Below are 15,552 nucleotides of genomic sequence, written 5' to 3' on the forward strand. Positions count from 1 at the left end.
CTTCCTAAACTCTACCTCCCCATCTGTGGCATGGGGGTAATCCTATCCTGCTTCCTTCATAAGGCTGCTGTGAGCCTCACAGAAGCTGTGGTTATAGTTTGGAAACTGTTAGGTCCAGGCGTTAGGTGGCATGTTTTTGTTCTGGCCAGTGGTCTGTGCTTTGTATAAGGCATGGCACAGAGGGAAGAGGCTGGAGGTGAGATGAATAAAGCTGACATCTGCTCGTCCTCCACGCCAGGCTCCTCTGGTATGTCCGGGTGCCAGTGATCACCCTCTTCATGCTGGCACTCCCCAGTGGAATGACCTGGTAGGCTATAGTGTCAGATCTGGGAGATGGGTGAGAAATGTTCTCAGACTTTGCATGGCCACATGCTGTGCCTAGCTGAGACTTTCCCGGTCTTGGGGAGGTTCCAGCTCCTAAGCAGCACCTTTCCCATCATTGCATCTCTTTGTCAGTCTCCCTGGCACAGGTCTGATACTGGGGGAGAGTGGACACTGGCAGTGTTGTCATTGCCTCACCCTTCCTTGTAGATGTGGCTTGACACATCTTCCCCCTCCCCCCCTCCCCCCTCCCACTGCACCCCTCAGACCCTGCCCAGAAGGACGCGATGCTTGACAAGTTCCGCCACTTCCAGCACTTGGCCGAGCTATACCACGGCTACCATGCCATTCAGCGGTACACGGTAAGGTGGCCAGGAGATGGGGGCCTGGTGGGGGTGCTGCCTACTGAACCAGGGGCCCTGGGCACGTCTTACAGAGCAGCAGACATCTGGATGGAAAGTAAACCCACCGGACAGGATGATTTGCCAAGAAATTCTGGTCTCCTCCTGGGAGACAAAGTTTGGCACTTTTTTTTTTTTTAAGATTTTATTTTATTTATTTATTTGAGAGAGAGAGAGGTTGAGAGTGCACGAGAGGGGGTTTAGAGGGAGAAGCAGACTCCTCACTGAGCTGGGAGCCCAACATGGAACTTGATCCCGGGACTCCAGGATCATGACCTGATCCGAAGGCAGTCGTTCAACCAACTGAGCCACCCAGGCACCCCAAAGTTGGAACTTTGATTTTACTCAATTAGCTACCTTTTTGACCTGTTTGTTGCAAGCTGTGGGCTTCTGAATTAGTGAGCCAGAGCTAGAATGGGCCTTTCTAGTTGCCGGCTTTATGTCTGTAAAACTCAAGGCAGACTCCAGGTTATCTCTAAAATGATCAGGGGTGGGGGCACCTGGGTGGCTCAGTCGGTTAAGCGTCTGCCTTGGGCTCAGGTCATGATTCCCAGAGTCTAGGGATCGAACCCAGCGTCGGGCTCCCTGCTCAGCGGGGAGCCTGCTTCTCCCTCTCCCTCTGCTCATCCCCCAGGCTTGTGCTCTCTCTCTCAAATGAATAAACAAAATCTTTTTTTAAAAAATAGCAAAATTAAAATAAAATGATCAAGGGTGGATGTTCCACTCTAGATGGGTGAAGGCCCAGCTCTAACCAAAGGCCTGAGATCTCTCCTTGGCCCTGCCACTGAATTGTGGGCTTGATTTCCAGAGACCCAAATAGTTTTTTTAGTCACTTCCTGATTCTTTTAAGCCATTTTAAATCTATCTCCTGACAATGGGGAACAGGTGGTAGGCTGTTATCAGCCTCCTCATTTTGTGTATCCTCAATCACTCAACAAATGTTGATTAAGTGCCTACAGGGTGAGCTTATCCTGTGCTGATAAGCTAGGAGGGTAATACCAATAACCAACCTTTATTGAGCACTTACTATTTACCAGGCAATGTGCTGAAGGCTTTATTGTATCAATTTATTTAATCCTTTCAATCATGCTGTGAGATAAGTACTGTTACCCCCATTTTACAGATGAGGAAACTGAGGTGCTAAACACAGAGATCCCACAACTAGTAAGTAGCAGCCAGGACTGGAACCCAGACAGGCTGGCTCCAGAGCCTGTGCTTAGCCTCTGATCCCCCACACCCTCTAACTTGGAGAAGGCAGACCACTGGCCTCACACCCCAGCTCCACTGTGTGACCTTGGCAAGTTGTTCACTTGCCTCTGTGCTTCAGCTTCCTTCTCTTAAAGTGGGGGTGAGAGTAGTACCTACTTGCTGGGGTTGTGAAGATTAAATGAGTTAATATTGGAAAAGCACTTGGCACAGATGAGTGTCAGCTGTTCCTCCTGCCCTGTTTGGAGGCTTCCAACCAGTTTTCCATAGGCCGAGCATTTTACAATTCTTTGACCATCTCATGGGCCCTACCTTCCACACTGGGCACCTCTTTCCCCCACATTTGTGCTGAGCACTCGGCACATTCTTTGTCTCTGAGGAAAGTCCGGCAAGAAAGGCTCCTCTGCTGGGCTCTGCCTGGGCCAGCTGTCAGCCCTTCATCTCATCTCTTCCCCACACTACGGTCAGTGGTTTCAAGGGAACTTATCTTCCTTTACAGTCTTTTCAGGGCCCCTCATTTCTATCAGGTGCTCACCTGGAAAGAAGCCACCTCAAAAAAGACCCCAAACTCAACTTCAGCTGGAAAGTCAGGGCCTCAGCTCAGTGTCAATTTACCTGAGCCACTTTGAGCTGGGCTTTTTGTCTCTCTTCTGTAACAACTGAGCTCTGCTCCAGGACCTACATGGCAGCTGTGAGTTTGTAGCAGCTTCACACCAGCTGGGGTATCTGGCTGTTCATCCCAGCTGAGACTTCATTGGGCCATTCCTTCATTCAACAAATCCCTCCTGGGTGTCAGGCCCTCTCCTGAGGCCTTGGGACATAGTGGTGAGCAAGATGTTATCCCTGCCCCTGAAGAGAGTTCATAGTCTCTGAACACGCAGGTGTAGCCCAGTTGTCTTAAGGGAAAAACTAAGAGGACCAAAAGGACTTCCTGGAGGAAGTGAACCTAAGCAAAGAGGAGGGAGATTAGTGAGGAGGGAGATTAGTAAGACGAGGAGAAGAAACGGCATTCCTGGCAGAGGTCACAGCATGTGCAGAGGCCTGGAGGTGGGTGATACTTCAGCATTTGGCATCAGGGCCCAGCAGAGCAGCTCTGAGTCAGAGCAGACTGCAAAGGGAAGCACCAGACCTTTCCTGAGATAATGGCTTCTTTCCCAGAGGAGAGGTGCTAATTCTGAGGACACAACCCCCCCCACCCCACCCCCACCCCCGCCAATTCTGTTCTTCCTGGGATGGTTCTTAGCTTCCACACCTAGTGCGATATAACCAGAGGCAGGCTTCTTCCTGGCTCTCATCCAGAAAAGGATGCGGTCTCAGGTTTTCTTGGGTTCTTGGAACTAACAGAGGCTGTAGAAATTTAAATGAGAGTTAAAGAGAGCTAAAGAGAGAATGCTGGGCTCCAAACCCAAGTAGTAGTATAAAGTAAGTCCTCACAAGTTTAGACCAATTAGGGCCTAAGTCCTGTTGGCACGGTGACGAGTACAGCCTAGTAAGACCCTCCAGGAAATGTCCGTTTATCACCATGTAAGTGCTCGAGGGGGAGGGGGGAGCTGGCCTGCTTTCATCTTGTCATCTAAAGTAGTGTCAATTTGCATACAATGTGCCAGATCCCTTCAAAATGGTATTCTTAACCTTTTATGGCCCCCCTCGTGGTAGAAAATTCCCTGTGGTCTACTGTGCGGAGCTTCTGGCAGCCTCTAGATACAGAAGACCTGTTCATGTGTGTTAGTGCCTGCTCTGTTGGGGCCCCTGCCAGGTGCTGGGGGTGCGGGAATGAGCAGCTGAGGAGCTCCAGCGCATGTGCACATTTGGTGAGCATCGGACGGCCAGGCCGCTGCTGGAGAGCTGCGAAGAGGCACGTGATTTCATGCTCTAAAGAGTTAACTGCCTCCATTTAAAGACGTGCTTAGGTCTGGTCATGTCCTAAATTGCATAAAAGGTCTTCTCTCTCAGAGCTAATTGGAGACAACTTGAGCTCAGGGAAATGGAATCATTACCAACCCCAAGAGGCAGCACAGCCTAGGAGAGAGGCGTTCTTGGGCTTTGGAATCAGACCTGGGTTTGAATCCTCACTCGGCTCTTTTCTAGCTGGGTGGCTTGGGCAAGTCATCTCTCTGGGGCTCAGTTTTCTCACCAGTACAGTGAGGATGAAAATGCATCCTCACAAGATTATGTTAAAGACCACATGAGACAGCCGTAAAGCGCCCAGCACGTAGTAGATGCTCATTAAGGGAGACTGTTCTTTTCCTGAAGTATTTCAGAATTATTGGTGTCTGCCTTTTGGCCTGGTCCAGCAGCTGCTTCGTTGCGGAATTCAATCCCTATTTGCTTTTCTCACTGCAGGAGGAGCCCTTCAGTTTCCATCTTCCCGAAACCCTCTTCAACATCTCCAGGTTCCTGCTGCACAGCCTGACCAAAGACACCCCCTTGGGCATCTCTAAAGTGTATCCTTTCACCCCCACCCTCTGTCCCAGCCCTCTTGTCTAATGGCCCCTGTGAAGTTCTTTCCAGAATACTTTACTGGCGGAACCTCCCCTCTCTCCCATAGCCCTCAGGGAAGAGAGAGTTTGTCCTGCTGCTACTGTTTTGCTGTAGAAGCAGCTCAGCCAGGGAGGCCAAGGGGCCAGTGCCAAGAGAAGATTAGTTTTCAGGGCTCTCTGGGCTTGGCCCAGCAGTGGGTCTCTAACCAGTACACTGCCCAAGCCCTCCTGGAACCCATAAATGAGGGCATAACTGAACTATAGGAAGCACTTGGATTCGGGCATTTCCCTGGGGAGGTGGGGTGTTTGTTCAGCCGAGGGGATGGAGCACCTGCTGTGCCCTAGACAGTGAGCCAGGCAGTGGGTGACAAAGCTGCCATCTAGTAGAGGAGGTGACAAGTGTCAGGGCTTAGTTCAGTGGGATGTGTGCTGTGTCCAGGGGTGGAATGTAGCTAAGGCTGGGGCCATGGTCAGGGAGGGCTGCCTGGAAGAGCTGACGTCTATCCCGTAAGGCTATCAGGAAGGACAGTAGAGTAGATGTTCCAGGGGAGCACCCAGCACATGGAAATGCACGGAGGTGAAGTAAGCATGGTGTATGGGAGGAGCTGAAGCCCATCCTAGGTGGGAGCCCCGCTGAAGAGGTAGTGGCCTGAGGGCCTCCATGTGAGTTGGCCTCACCTTCTCCGGACCTGTGAGGGCCATTAAGGGGCCGTAAGCAGAGAAGGGGGCTGAGGACCCATGCTGTCAAAAACTACCAGGAAATGACCAAAATCTTTTAAGGTCATAAAAGTCATAATTCTCCCCATCCTCTTCTAAATCTTATATTCTTTCAGCCCCTTCCCAGCCCCAACCCTGCCTTCTTTCTGTAAGGAAAAGACCCTCCCAGGAGAGGCCTCAGAGGTACTGATCAGTGAGAAGTGGCTTCTCTAAAGGTGCCAGGCCCATCATCTACATTTCAGGGAAATCAAGTGCTACCTTCATTGACTGAGACCTTTGCAGAGGAGTGGCCAAGGCCACACCTGCCAGAGCCTCAGCACCTGTGCCCAGCCTTTCCAGCAAGTTCTGTTCGAGTCAGCAGAGTTTGATTGAATCCCTACCCTAAGCTGCACCCTGTACTGTTCACTGGGGACCTGAAAGTGGCTCCTGATATGGTCCCTGACTTTGAAGAGTGACAGTGGAGACACGGACATGGAAACTTACTGCCATGTAACTTCTGGAGTGGAAGGAGCCACACTGGGGTTGTGGGGAGCGAGAGCATTAGGGGGAAGGAGAATGGGAAGGAAGCATGGTACTTGAGGCTTGCCAGGGAGAAGTGGGGAAAGGGGTTCACAGGTGGGGTAGGGGAGGAAGGGCAGGCCTGGCCTGGGTGCAGCCAGCATTTAAGGTGACCTGGAATCAAGCGCAAAGGCCTGTGACCTCAGATTGAGGAGCTCAGAGGAGAGTCTCAGAGAACAGGGGAGGCTGACACTCAGAAATCACTGTGGCTCCTGGTGAAGTGCAGGCAGAGAGAAGTGCCCTGCACCCAGTGGCCTCTGTGAGCTGGATCTGAGTGGAGCTCCACAGGCAGTCTGGGACCAGCCCCACCTGGCAAGGCTAGAGCAGGATGGCACTTGGTGCTGGACACCCTAGGACCTGGCTGGCAGGCTGGGTGAGTTGGGGAGAGCCATTTTGGCCTAGTTAGGGTACAAGATGAGCCATCAGCAGGCCCAGAGAACCTAAGCAAGGTTAAAATATTCATGGAAACTGCACTGTCTTTATCTCTGGAAAAATCCCTATGCCTTGATATCCGAGAAGTACACTTATATCCCACAAATGAGCAAAGCACTCCTCAGGCTCCTGCCCATGTCCTGGCACTAGCAGCAGCTGCATTCCAGCGTGGGGCTTACTCCGAGGGTAGGCAATGCCAGCTCTGAGGCCCAGTGTGGCCTCTGCTGTCCTTAACCCTATCATCTGCAGGAACACGCTCTTCACTCTGGCCAAGCAAAGCAAAGCCCTGGGTGCCTACAAGCTGGCCCGGCATGCCTACGACAAGCTGCAGGGTCTGCAGATCCCCGCCAGGTTCCAGAAGTCCATTGAGCTGGGCAGCCTGACCATCCGCTCCAAGCCCTTCCATGACAGCGAGGTGAGCGCACAGCTCCCTCAGGCAGGAGGCTTCCCCTCCTCTTCCTGGACGTATCCTGATGCCTTCTTTCCTGGCCGGGTTCTGTTTGAACGATGGCTACCATGCTCTCAGGATTCTGTGCCCTCCTCCCTTTCCCAAGTCCTGGTTTGCCCTTCTGCTTTTCCCTCTCTGCCTCCTCTGTTCTCTACTCAAGCCTGCTGTGCTCCAGCCACAGTCCCTGGCCCCTGTGGGCTCCAGAACCCTGCCCTCCCTTGCTGCCTAGCCCTTCTGTGAGGCTCTGAGTTGGCTGCAGCCCAGCCCATGCTACTCTGCCCTTAACCTCCCTCTCCTCCTCCATGCCCAGATGGCTCTGCCTTCACCTCATCCTAGGAGCTCCTGCCTTAGCCCCCCTTCCTTCTGGAACCAGGCTATCACTCTTCCATGTATCTGTAGTCCAGTTGTGCCCCGGCCTTCTTTCTTCCAATTTATCTTGTCGTCTCTCACAATCCCCTCCTTCAAGCTCAGAGCAGAGACTTGGCATCAAACAGACCTGGGTTCAGATCCCAGCTCCACCATTTCCTGACTATGTCTCCATCTCTCTGAGCCTCGGTTTCTCCCTCTATCAAATGGGGACACACATAATAGCTTTCCCGCAGGATGGCTAGCCAGCCCAGATGATGTGCTTACATCAGTGGTGCATGCACAACAGTACGTGGTGCATGTTAAGTGGCCGGTACATGGTGGCTGTGGTGTTGTCATTCCTGCTGGAGAAATGTGCTGCTGAGCCCTACCTACGAAGGAGTGTCCAGGGCAGTGGGACCCAGGTGACAGGGCCTCAGATGCCTCTGTAGGCCCTTATCCTGAGTCACCACAGCACAGAGCCCTGAGCCCAGTGCCCCTTCCCCACCCACGCAGGGGGCCTTGCTTCTTGGCAGCCAGGCCCCAGGAGCCTGAAATCAGAGTGGGGAGCATTTCCTCGCCCTGGGTTTGGCCCTCAGGCAGCTGTGGCTCTTGTGCTTTTGTAGGAGCTGGTGCCCTTGTGCTACCGCTGCTCCACCAACAACCCGCTGCTGAACAACCTGGGCAATGTTTGCGTCAACTGCCGCCAGCCCTTCGTCTTCTCTGCCTCTTCCTATGGTGAGTCTGCCTTGTGCGGGGGGAGCGGCCAGTGGGTGGCTGGGCTCTCTCCGCTGCCGATTGGCCACACCTGCCCTCATTTGTAAACTGGGGACAGCATGACACCCACCCCACCAGATGCATGGTCACTAAGGGTTCCCAGAAATAGGACCCGATGATGCCCAAACTTGAAGCACGCACCCCTCAGAACCTGGTGTGGGGCTTTGCGTGACATAAATGCCCCAGATGCCACTGTTTAGCCACTGTGTTTGGTCTGGGAGGCTAACATGGGCTCTTACGTCCTGGTTCCTTCTATGTTGACAAAGGATCAGAAGCCCCTTCCAGGTAGCTGGGCAGAGGCCGTTCCTCCTCCCTTGTAGAGGAGCCCATCCAGCTATTAGCGGGAAGAAGGAGGGGCTAAAGGCCACTGGTTCTCACCCATGCACACACGTACACATGCATATACATGCATACACGCCTGCTTCCTCCAGACGTGTGGTGGGCAAAAAGAGGTGGCCCTGCTGTGTGTCCTTGCTTACAGAGGAGCCTGCTGCTGGGTGGGAAAGAAACTCTCATCCTCCCACCTCCCCTCATGCTGCCTGATGAGAGCATCCCAGGCCCTAGCTCCCCCTGAGGCAGCCATCCCATGGCCCCTCCCCATGTCCTTTGCCCTCTAGAGGTACTGCATCTGGTTGAATTCTACCTGGAAGAGGGGATCAGTGATGAAGAAGCTGTCTCCCTCATTGACCTGGAGGCACCAAGACACAAGCGTGAGAACAAATGGCAAGAGATCACAAGCAACAGTATCCTGGATGCTGGGCTAAAGGCCTGTGTGTGCCAGCCAAGCACAAGGCCTGGGTGTAAGACAGGAGGCAGGAGGGCACTGGGGGATGGCTGGTCCAGTGGAGTCAAGGACATGGTAAGCCACTGCCGAGTGATTGGAGAGGCCCACATGGTGGCAGGGACAGGGGCTGGGAATGGGCTGAGATCCGGCCAGTGCACAGAGGTACCAGAGGGCACAGGACATGACCACAGGCCCAGAAGAGGCATATGGAGGAGGAGATGGTGCCTTGGTATTCACCTTTGCTTCATTTCCGGGAAGGCCTCCCACCCACCTGGCTCCTAAAAGGTACCGTCTGTGCTTCTGGCCGCACACAGCTGATGAGCAACCAACACAGCATATGATGTCTGTATCAGCTTTTCTAGTCAGGTCACGTTTATGTACAAGAGACAGAAACCACAATCATGCTGAGCAAACGAAAGGGTGTAAAGAAGCCTAGCCATAGATGGACACTCAGCTGGATCCAGGTGCTCATTCAGCACTGGTGGGAGGCTGTCTCCTATCCTGTTGGCTCTGCTGTCCTTTGGGTGGCTTCCTTCTTTGGCGGCACCCACCCCGTCCCACCAGCAGTACCAACCCTGCATCCTGTCAGCCTTAAAATCCGTGGAAAGGGCTGACACTCCTCCCAGCATGACAGCAAAAACCCCAGGGCACATCCTCGCTGGGACAGCTTGGGTCAAAGGCCACACCTCAGCTCATCCCTCATGTTCACTGTCCCAGCTGGACACAGGAGGGGGGCCTCTACACGTGACTGTGAACACTCAGCACCTGCGGACCTTGCTAGCACACAGCAGCTGGATCAGCAGGTCTGGGTGGACTGAGGGCCTGACTTTCCATAAGCTTCCAGGTAATGCCAATGCCACTGGTCCGTGGGCCACATTTTACATTTTGAGGAGCAGAGGAGAAAGGAAAAGCCAGGGAGTTGTTTGCCCAAGATGGGAGATAGAAATCAGATGCTTTGGCTGGGTTGTTGCTGCCTGGTGGGACCACATCTCGCACCTGATTGGGCACCAGCAGCCTCCATTCCCCTGGGGCCCTTCCTTGTAGGAGCCCCACCCACCCTGGCCTCACATCAGCTCTTGTGCCCCTGCCTGGCAGAGGGGGTAGCTCCTTAGGCACCTTCAGCCTGGTCTGGCTGGCCTTAGGATTTGCAGGAGCTCTCACCCCCTTCTCCATGAAATAGGACCTGCGAGTCCATCTCAAGTGCCTACAGACAACCTGGCGATTACTAAGCGTTTCTTCAGGAATTGCCAAGTTTGCTGGCCGTGGTTTTTGGCTGGCCCATTATTTCTACTCCCACCCACAGCAGGCCTACAGCCTCTGCTCGCTTGGTGCTTCTGGTCAGGCCTACCTGGGCCCTGGCGTGGTCTATGTGGGGCAGCAAAGGTCCCATCAGAGCCCCTTTCCCTCCTGTGCACTGGGGCCTGGTCCCAGCCTCTGTGTGACCAGGGGGCTGTCTCCTCCCTCGCCTGCATTTCCTCCATTCCTCCATCTAGAAACTCTGTTCCACAGAGTCATGGAGAAACACACTAGGCCCACAGAGAGCTCCTGTGAATCTTGTGTTGGGTGGAGGGTGGGGCCTATTTCCCACTCAGCCTCAGGTTCTGTCCTTGACCAGACCCTTCCAGATTCCCAGACTCTGAGGCTGGATGAGACCATGGACTCCATGGGAGATGATGACCCATTCACGGCAAAGCTGAGCTTTGAGGTGAGGGTGCCTCTCTGAGTGATGGGCTGTGGAGGCACGGGAGGCCTGTTGGGAGGGGGGTTGGAAGTCCCTTCTATACACACTCCTTGGCATGAAGCGGACTTGTTCCCTGTCCACACTGCGGTGGAGTCGAGGTGGTGGGTATCCCGTCACTAGAGGTGGCCAGCAGGAGCTACGTGACCTGGCAGGGCTCTGTGAAGGTTACGGCAGAGGGAGTCTCTGGGGTCCTCCCTGGTTGCCCCAGAGATTCTGGGATCATGACCCAGATAAACTACGTCACCCTGGCTGAGTGAAAGCACCACTGTCCCCTGCTTCCCACCTGCCCATCTTGCAGCAAGGTGGCTCCGAGTTTGTGCCTGTGGTGGTGAGCCGCTCAGTGCTGCGCTCCATGAGCCGACGGGACGTGCTCATCAAGCGCTGGCCCCCGCCCCTGCAGTGGCAGTACTTCCGCTCGCTCCTGCCTGATGCCTCCATCACCATGTGCCCCTCCTGCTTCCAGGTACCGTGCCTACAGCTCATGCGTGGTCACCAGTTTCTTCTTGCTGCTGCTTGTCCATTTCCCAAGTGTCCTCTTGGGGACACCTGGCATCTGGGAGGAGCATAAGGGATCCCAAGGCCAAGGCTCTGAGTTGGGAAGAGACTCGGCCATCCTTAGGCCCTCCCTCCTCTCACTTATGTTCCGAATGCTGTCTGGAGCAGGCTTGCCCCTGCCCCTGTGCCCTCTGTACCTGCCCCTAATCCGGGAGGGCCGGGCAAGTGTGATGCACCTTTGAATTCCATTTAGAAAAAAGGGGCCTCAGACCCCAGACCCTTCTCCCCTGCCTTTCAGTCCTCAGACAAAGGTGTTCTGGATCTGGTGGTTCTAGCCCTGACTCACTGCCAAGCCTCCTCCCCTCGGAAGGGCGGCAGTCCCTGCCAGGCTCGGGGTGTGGCCCCGGGTCATGACTGTTTCTCCTCAGATGTTCCACTCGGAGGACTACGAGCTGCTGGTGCTTCAGCACACCTGCTGCCCCTACTGTCGGAGGCACATCGACGACCCCAGCCCATGACTGGCCCCCTCCGAACCACCGCTCCCACCGGGGTCACCTCGCACTTGGCTGGGCTGTCAAAGGAAGAAAGAGTTAAACTGTCAGAATGTGTCTTCTGCCCAGATCAAGTGTGTATTTTAGGGAGGGGCCTTGTGTAACCACGGAATTCCTATTTATGGCATTTCGTGCCTTGTAAATAGCACCAGGAGATGGAGAAGAGAAAGTACATATTTTCTAAGGAAAAAAATGTGTTACTTTCAGAGAGGCTCTGAGTTGTTCGCCGCAGCCTGCTGGAGTCCACAGATCTGTCAGACCATTAACATGTACACTTTGCGAACAGATTGCCTCAATAATTACAAATAAAAGGGCTACTTATTTTCATCAGTGTCTGCATTTTAGCAAATCTTCATATTGTCTGCAACTTAATTTCCTTATGCAAAAGTGCACCTGTTTCTAATTTGATCTGAGAGGAACATTACATTTGCCTGCTCTTAAAATGTAATCTAATCGAAATGGCAATATGGGATTGGGTAAGGGAACGGGTATCTATTTATTTTGGTTTAGCGGGGCTCCGTCTTGACCAGAAAATAAGGTTCCTGGCTCCAAAGAAGATGACAAGGGGGCCTCTCCTCAGAGGTTCTGGAGCCCACCCTCTGCTTCCTGGCTAGGGCCAGGCTCCCCTCCTTCTCCCCATTCCCCTAGCCCCACAGAGGCCCCAACCCCACCGAGGCTTTCCCCTTCCCTCCAGCTTCTGAAGCCAGTGGGTCTGTTTGAGGTTCTGCTAAGGTCCCCGCCCCTGAGCATCAACAGTTTCCCATTCAGCAGCTCAAGGGCAAGGGTGGGTAGCACATGGGAGGCTGGGGAGGGCGAGCTGACATTTATTGGGGACCTTCTCTGTACCAGCCGAGTTTCATAGATTATCTCAATTCTCACACCAGCCTTGTGATGGAAGGGTTAGGATTTCCATTCTGCAACCATAGGGTTGGGTGGAGGTACTGGGGCCCAAGGGCTCACCCAGCCCTGGGTAGAAGCCCCTGATCTGTCCTGCCCTAAGGCCCCTGCTCCCTTTGCCCTCCACTCTACCTGCCCCGGGGGTGTCAATGATCCAGAGCTTTATGCAAAGTCCTGACAGCAGGGGAAAGAGAACTGGGCTGTCGGATAAGAAACCCGCCCTGGTGATTAGGTATTGATACTTTTCAGCTCATCTGTGAAGTGGGCAGAGCGGGACAAATGTCCCCATTGCAGGCATGAAGACTGAGGCCTAGAGAAGGGAGCGGCTACAGAGGCCACCCAGCGGTGAGTGCTGAAGCTGGCCCCCTGCCCTACCCCTTTCCCCCTGCCTCCCTCTGCATTTCTCTTTGGAGATGATGGAGGAAAATAAAGGGAGCCAGACAGTTGTGCCAACAGAACTCCTTCGTTGAGTGTCTAATTACTTACGATCATGCATGCTCTCTCTCTTGCTAAACATTTATTAATGTGTTAGGATTTCCATTAGCGCATTACTTGAACTAAAATCATTTGCATATGGCTGGGAAAAAGAGGGGAGAGAGAGAAAACAGTCCCAGCCACCCAACAGGCGTCAATCACAGTGACAGATCAGATGGTCCGTGGCTAGAGGCAGGGGGATGGGGCCCAGCCTGAGACTACAGCATGCGTCCTCTCAGCCGAATAATACAAAAACCAGGGTGTACCATGACAAGTTCTGCTGCCATGGGGAAGCTGAGCTCTGGAAGTCTGAGTCTGAGAAGCAATCACTGTAGCTGCCTTTAAATCAAATGCTCATTGAGTACCAAACACCATGCTAAGCACCTTCCATGCATCATCTTACTTAATCCTCGACAGCCTCCAAGGGTGCCCATTATGCAGATGATGAAACTGAGGCTCAGCAACATTCTCTCCTTTCATTCAACAAATACTTACTGAGCCAAGATAGGATTCATACCCAGGCACAACCTTTACACCTAAGCATTCTGTTCTGCGTCTCCCCTGTCCCAGACTAGATGGGATCTTGATCAGGCCTGTTCTCTCTCCAAGGCTCATTTTCCTCATGTGTGCAAAAGGGCCTACTCCAGCTCAGACCTTGAGGCTCGAGTCTCAGTCTCCATCTGATGAGCCTGACGACCCTTCACATGCCACAAGGAAAGCGCTGTGGAGAGATTGAGATACCCATTTCACTAAGAGGACACTGAGGCCTGGAGAGACACTTGGCTGCTAGAGGCTGCACAGCTTGGTTGTTCAGGTTGCGCCTTGATCCTCCAAGTCCCCAACACTACCCATGTCCCTGGAAGGAGAAAATAGAAGGGGATCGTGTGGCCCAGTTAGAGCCCCAGGCCAGGCCTTAGGTGGGCCTGGCTCTAGCCTGGCCTCAACCAGCTGGGTGTCCGCCATGCACCCCCAGTGAGGCTCCTGAAGCTGGGAGCCCTTCATGGCTCTCGCACAGGTACAGTGATAGCCCATCTGCTATGGCAGATACCAGGTGACCTTCCACTTGTGCCAGCCTCAGGGCCGTTGGGAGCCTTAGCAAAGAGGCCTGCACCAGGCAGGGCTTTCAACCTGGGTCAAGCACTTATCCCAGTACTCCACCCAGACTCCAGAATATCTTCCTAGAATGGGAATCTGATCATACCCCTCCCCTGCTTACAACCCTCCCCATTGATAGCCAGCTAGCATCCAGACTCCTAGGCCTGTCCTCCCTGGCCCCACTCCACCCTAGGCTCCAGGGCCAGGTGGCCCTTTGCTCCCTGTGCCTTGGCCCAATTGTCCCCCTGCCTAGGCCTCCCACCTCCCTCCTGGTCCACACCTTGCTCCTCTGGGATCCCACAGCACTGGGCCTGGGAGCAGAGCCTTGCCTCTCATGGTTATTAGTTTTCTCCTTGTCAGCTGGCCCCTGAAACTGGGAGCTCCTTGAGGGCAGGGAGTGCATAGGATTCATCTGAGTGTCCCCAGTACCTAGCCCCGAGCCTGGCACATAGACGGTGTTTGGCAAATGTTGGGGTAAGAGGGAAGTGGGGGGAGGGAGGAGGGAGGAAGTGGGACTGGAGGAGAAGAGGAAGGAAGGGGAGAAGAGTCTGTCTCCTTCCTTTCTTCCCTTTGACATTCACAGCTCAGTCTAAGGCCTCACTCAGCCATGGTGACGCAGCCAGGTGGGGCTAAGCCAGGGAGAGGAGGCAGGGAAGAGGAGGAGGAGGAAAAGGAGGAGGAAGCTGCTGAACCAGCAGCACCTCTATGCAGGGGCTTAAGAGCTATTTGTGTGCTACCTGCTAAGCCCCTAATCCTCCATGGCCAAGTCAGAGCCCTGCACCTGGGCTCCAAGGGGGCCAGGCTCAGGGAAGCCTGGAGGTGGGTGCCACCATCTTCAGAGACAGCCACCCCCAGCTCCCCACCTCCACACATCATCCCCAAGCCTGACTGAGGGGCCAGTGACTCCGAAAGTCACCCACACTGGGACTTGTCCTTTGGCGTGCTCCCAGGCCCTCTCTGAGCACCTACCATGGCAGAAGAAAGCTCAGGCTGGGGAGCTAGACAGCCGGTTCACTTCCGGCTCTGCTGAGGAAGCCACTTCCTCAGTGGTCAGAGGGTAGGGAGTGAGACCTCCTCACGAGGGGCCAGGAGTTGTTCATTCATTTGACAACTATTTATTGAGTTGCTACTCCAAGCTGCCAGCTCAGATGCAGCAAAGTCCAGGCAAGGCCAGCCCTGCACTCTGGAGAGAGGTGGGCAGTGAGTCAGGAGGCAAACAAGACTGTTGCTGATAGTGGTACGTACTGAGTAGAAAATCAATGTGAAGGAGTGGGGGTCCTGCTTTGTAGACTTGGGGGCCTCTCCAAGGAGTGCTTTGTAAACCGAGACCAGACCTTCGAAAGCTGAGTTAGACTCTAAGAGGCTAACACTGTCAGCAGCAGTCATTGATCACTTACAGGCAACAGAGTAGGAAACTGAGGCACAGGGAAGGGAGGGGGCTGGGCTGCGCCCAGGCTACGTGCTTACAGAGTCTTAGTCCAGGTGTAAGGGTAAGTGTAAAGGGACCATGCCCAATGGAGGGGGACCATGACACCTAAATTGTGAGATTGGAAGGTCTGTGACTGGGCCTTGGTGGAAAAGCAGGTCATGTTTACCCAGCAGATGGGCATGGATCCCCCAGGGTTTCCTAGTTCCAACAAACTGAGGCCGGAGAGGGGAAGTGGGACTCCCTAGGCTAGAGTCCAGTGCCACCCCCTGCCCTCTGGGCCACCACTGCTGCCCCAGGCCTGTGTGACTCAGGCTAGTGGCTTTCCCATCAGCCCAACACAACCCTTTTTTGGTCATTTATACCATGGTGTGAATGGCAGCAGATCTTTCCTGAGAGCTGTC

At 54.0% G+C, this 15,552-nt stretch overlaps 2 protein-coding genes across 5 annotated transcripts in view; one reads left to right on the forward strand and one right to left on the reverse strand.

Annotated features, from left to right (window-relative positions):
* IFT122 (intraflagellar transport 122) overlaps positions 1 to 11,583 on the forward strand; it is a 69,590-nt gene extending 58,007 nt beyond the window's left edge. For all 4 annotated transcript variants that reach the window (XM_081801626.1, XM_081801607.1, XM_081801618.1 and 1 more), the window contains 8 exons: positions 589 to 683; positions 4,272 to 4,372; positions 6,365 to 6,530; positions 7,535 to 7,646; positions 8,303 to 8,428; positions 10,095 to 10,174; positions 10,509 to 10,673; positions 11,134 to 11,583. In XM_081801626.1, the coding sequence (XP_081657752.1) occupies positions 589 to 683; positions 4,272 to 4,372; positions 6,365 to 6,530; positions 7,535 to 7,646; positions 8,303 to 8,428; positions 10,095 to 10,174; positions 10,509 to 10,673; positions 11,134 to 11,223 (935 nt within the window). In that variant the 3' untranslated portion in view covers positions 11,224 to 11,583. The remainder of the gene's footprint in view (positions 1 to 588; positions 684 to 4,271; positions 4,373 to 6,364; positions 6,531 to 7,534; positions 7,647 to 8,302; positions 8,429 to 10,094; positions 10,175 to 10,508; positions 10,674 to 11,133) is intronic.
* The window catches only part of MBD4 (methyl-CpG binding domain 4, DNA glycosylase), a 201,609-nt gene that overhangs the window by 66,835 nt on the left and 119,222 nt on the right, over positions 1 to 15,552 (reverse strand). The window lies entirely within an intron of this gene.

This window comes from Leptonychotes weddellii, chromosome 1 (assembly GCF_054177405.1).
Source record: "Leptonychotes weddellii isolate Sample4059 chromosome 1, ASM5417740v2, whole genome shotgun sequence".
Taxonomy (NCBI): domain Eukaryota; kingdom Metazoa; phylum Chordata; class Mammalia; order Carnivora; family Phocidae; genus Leptonychotes; species Leptonychotes weddellii.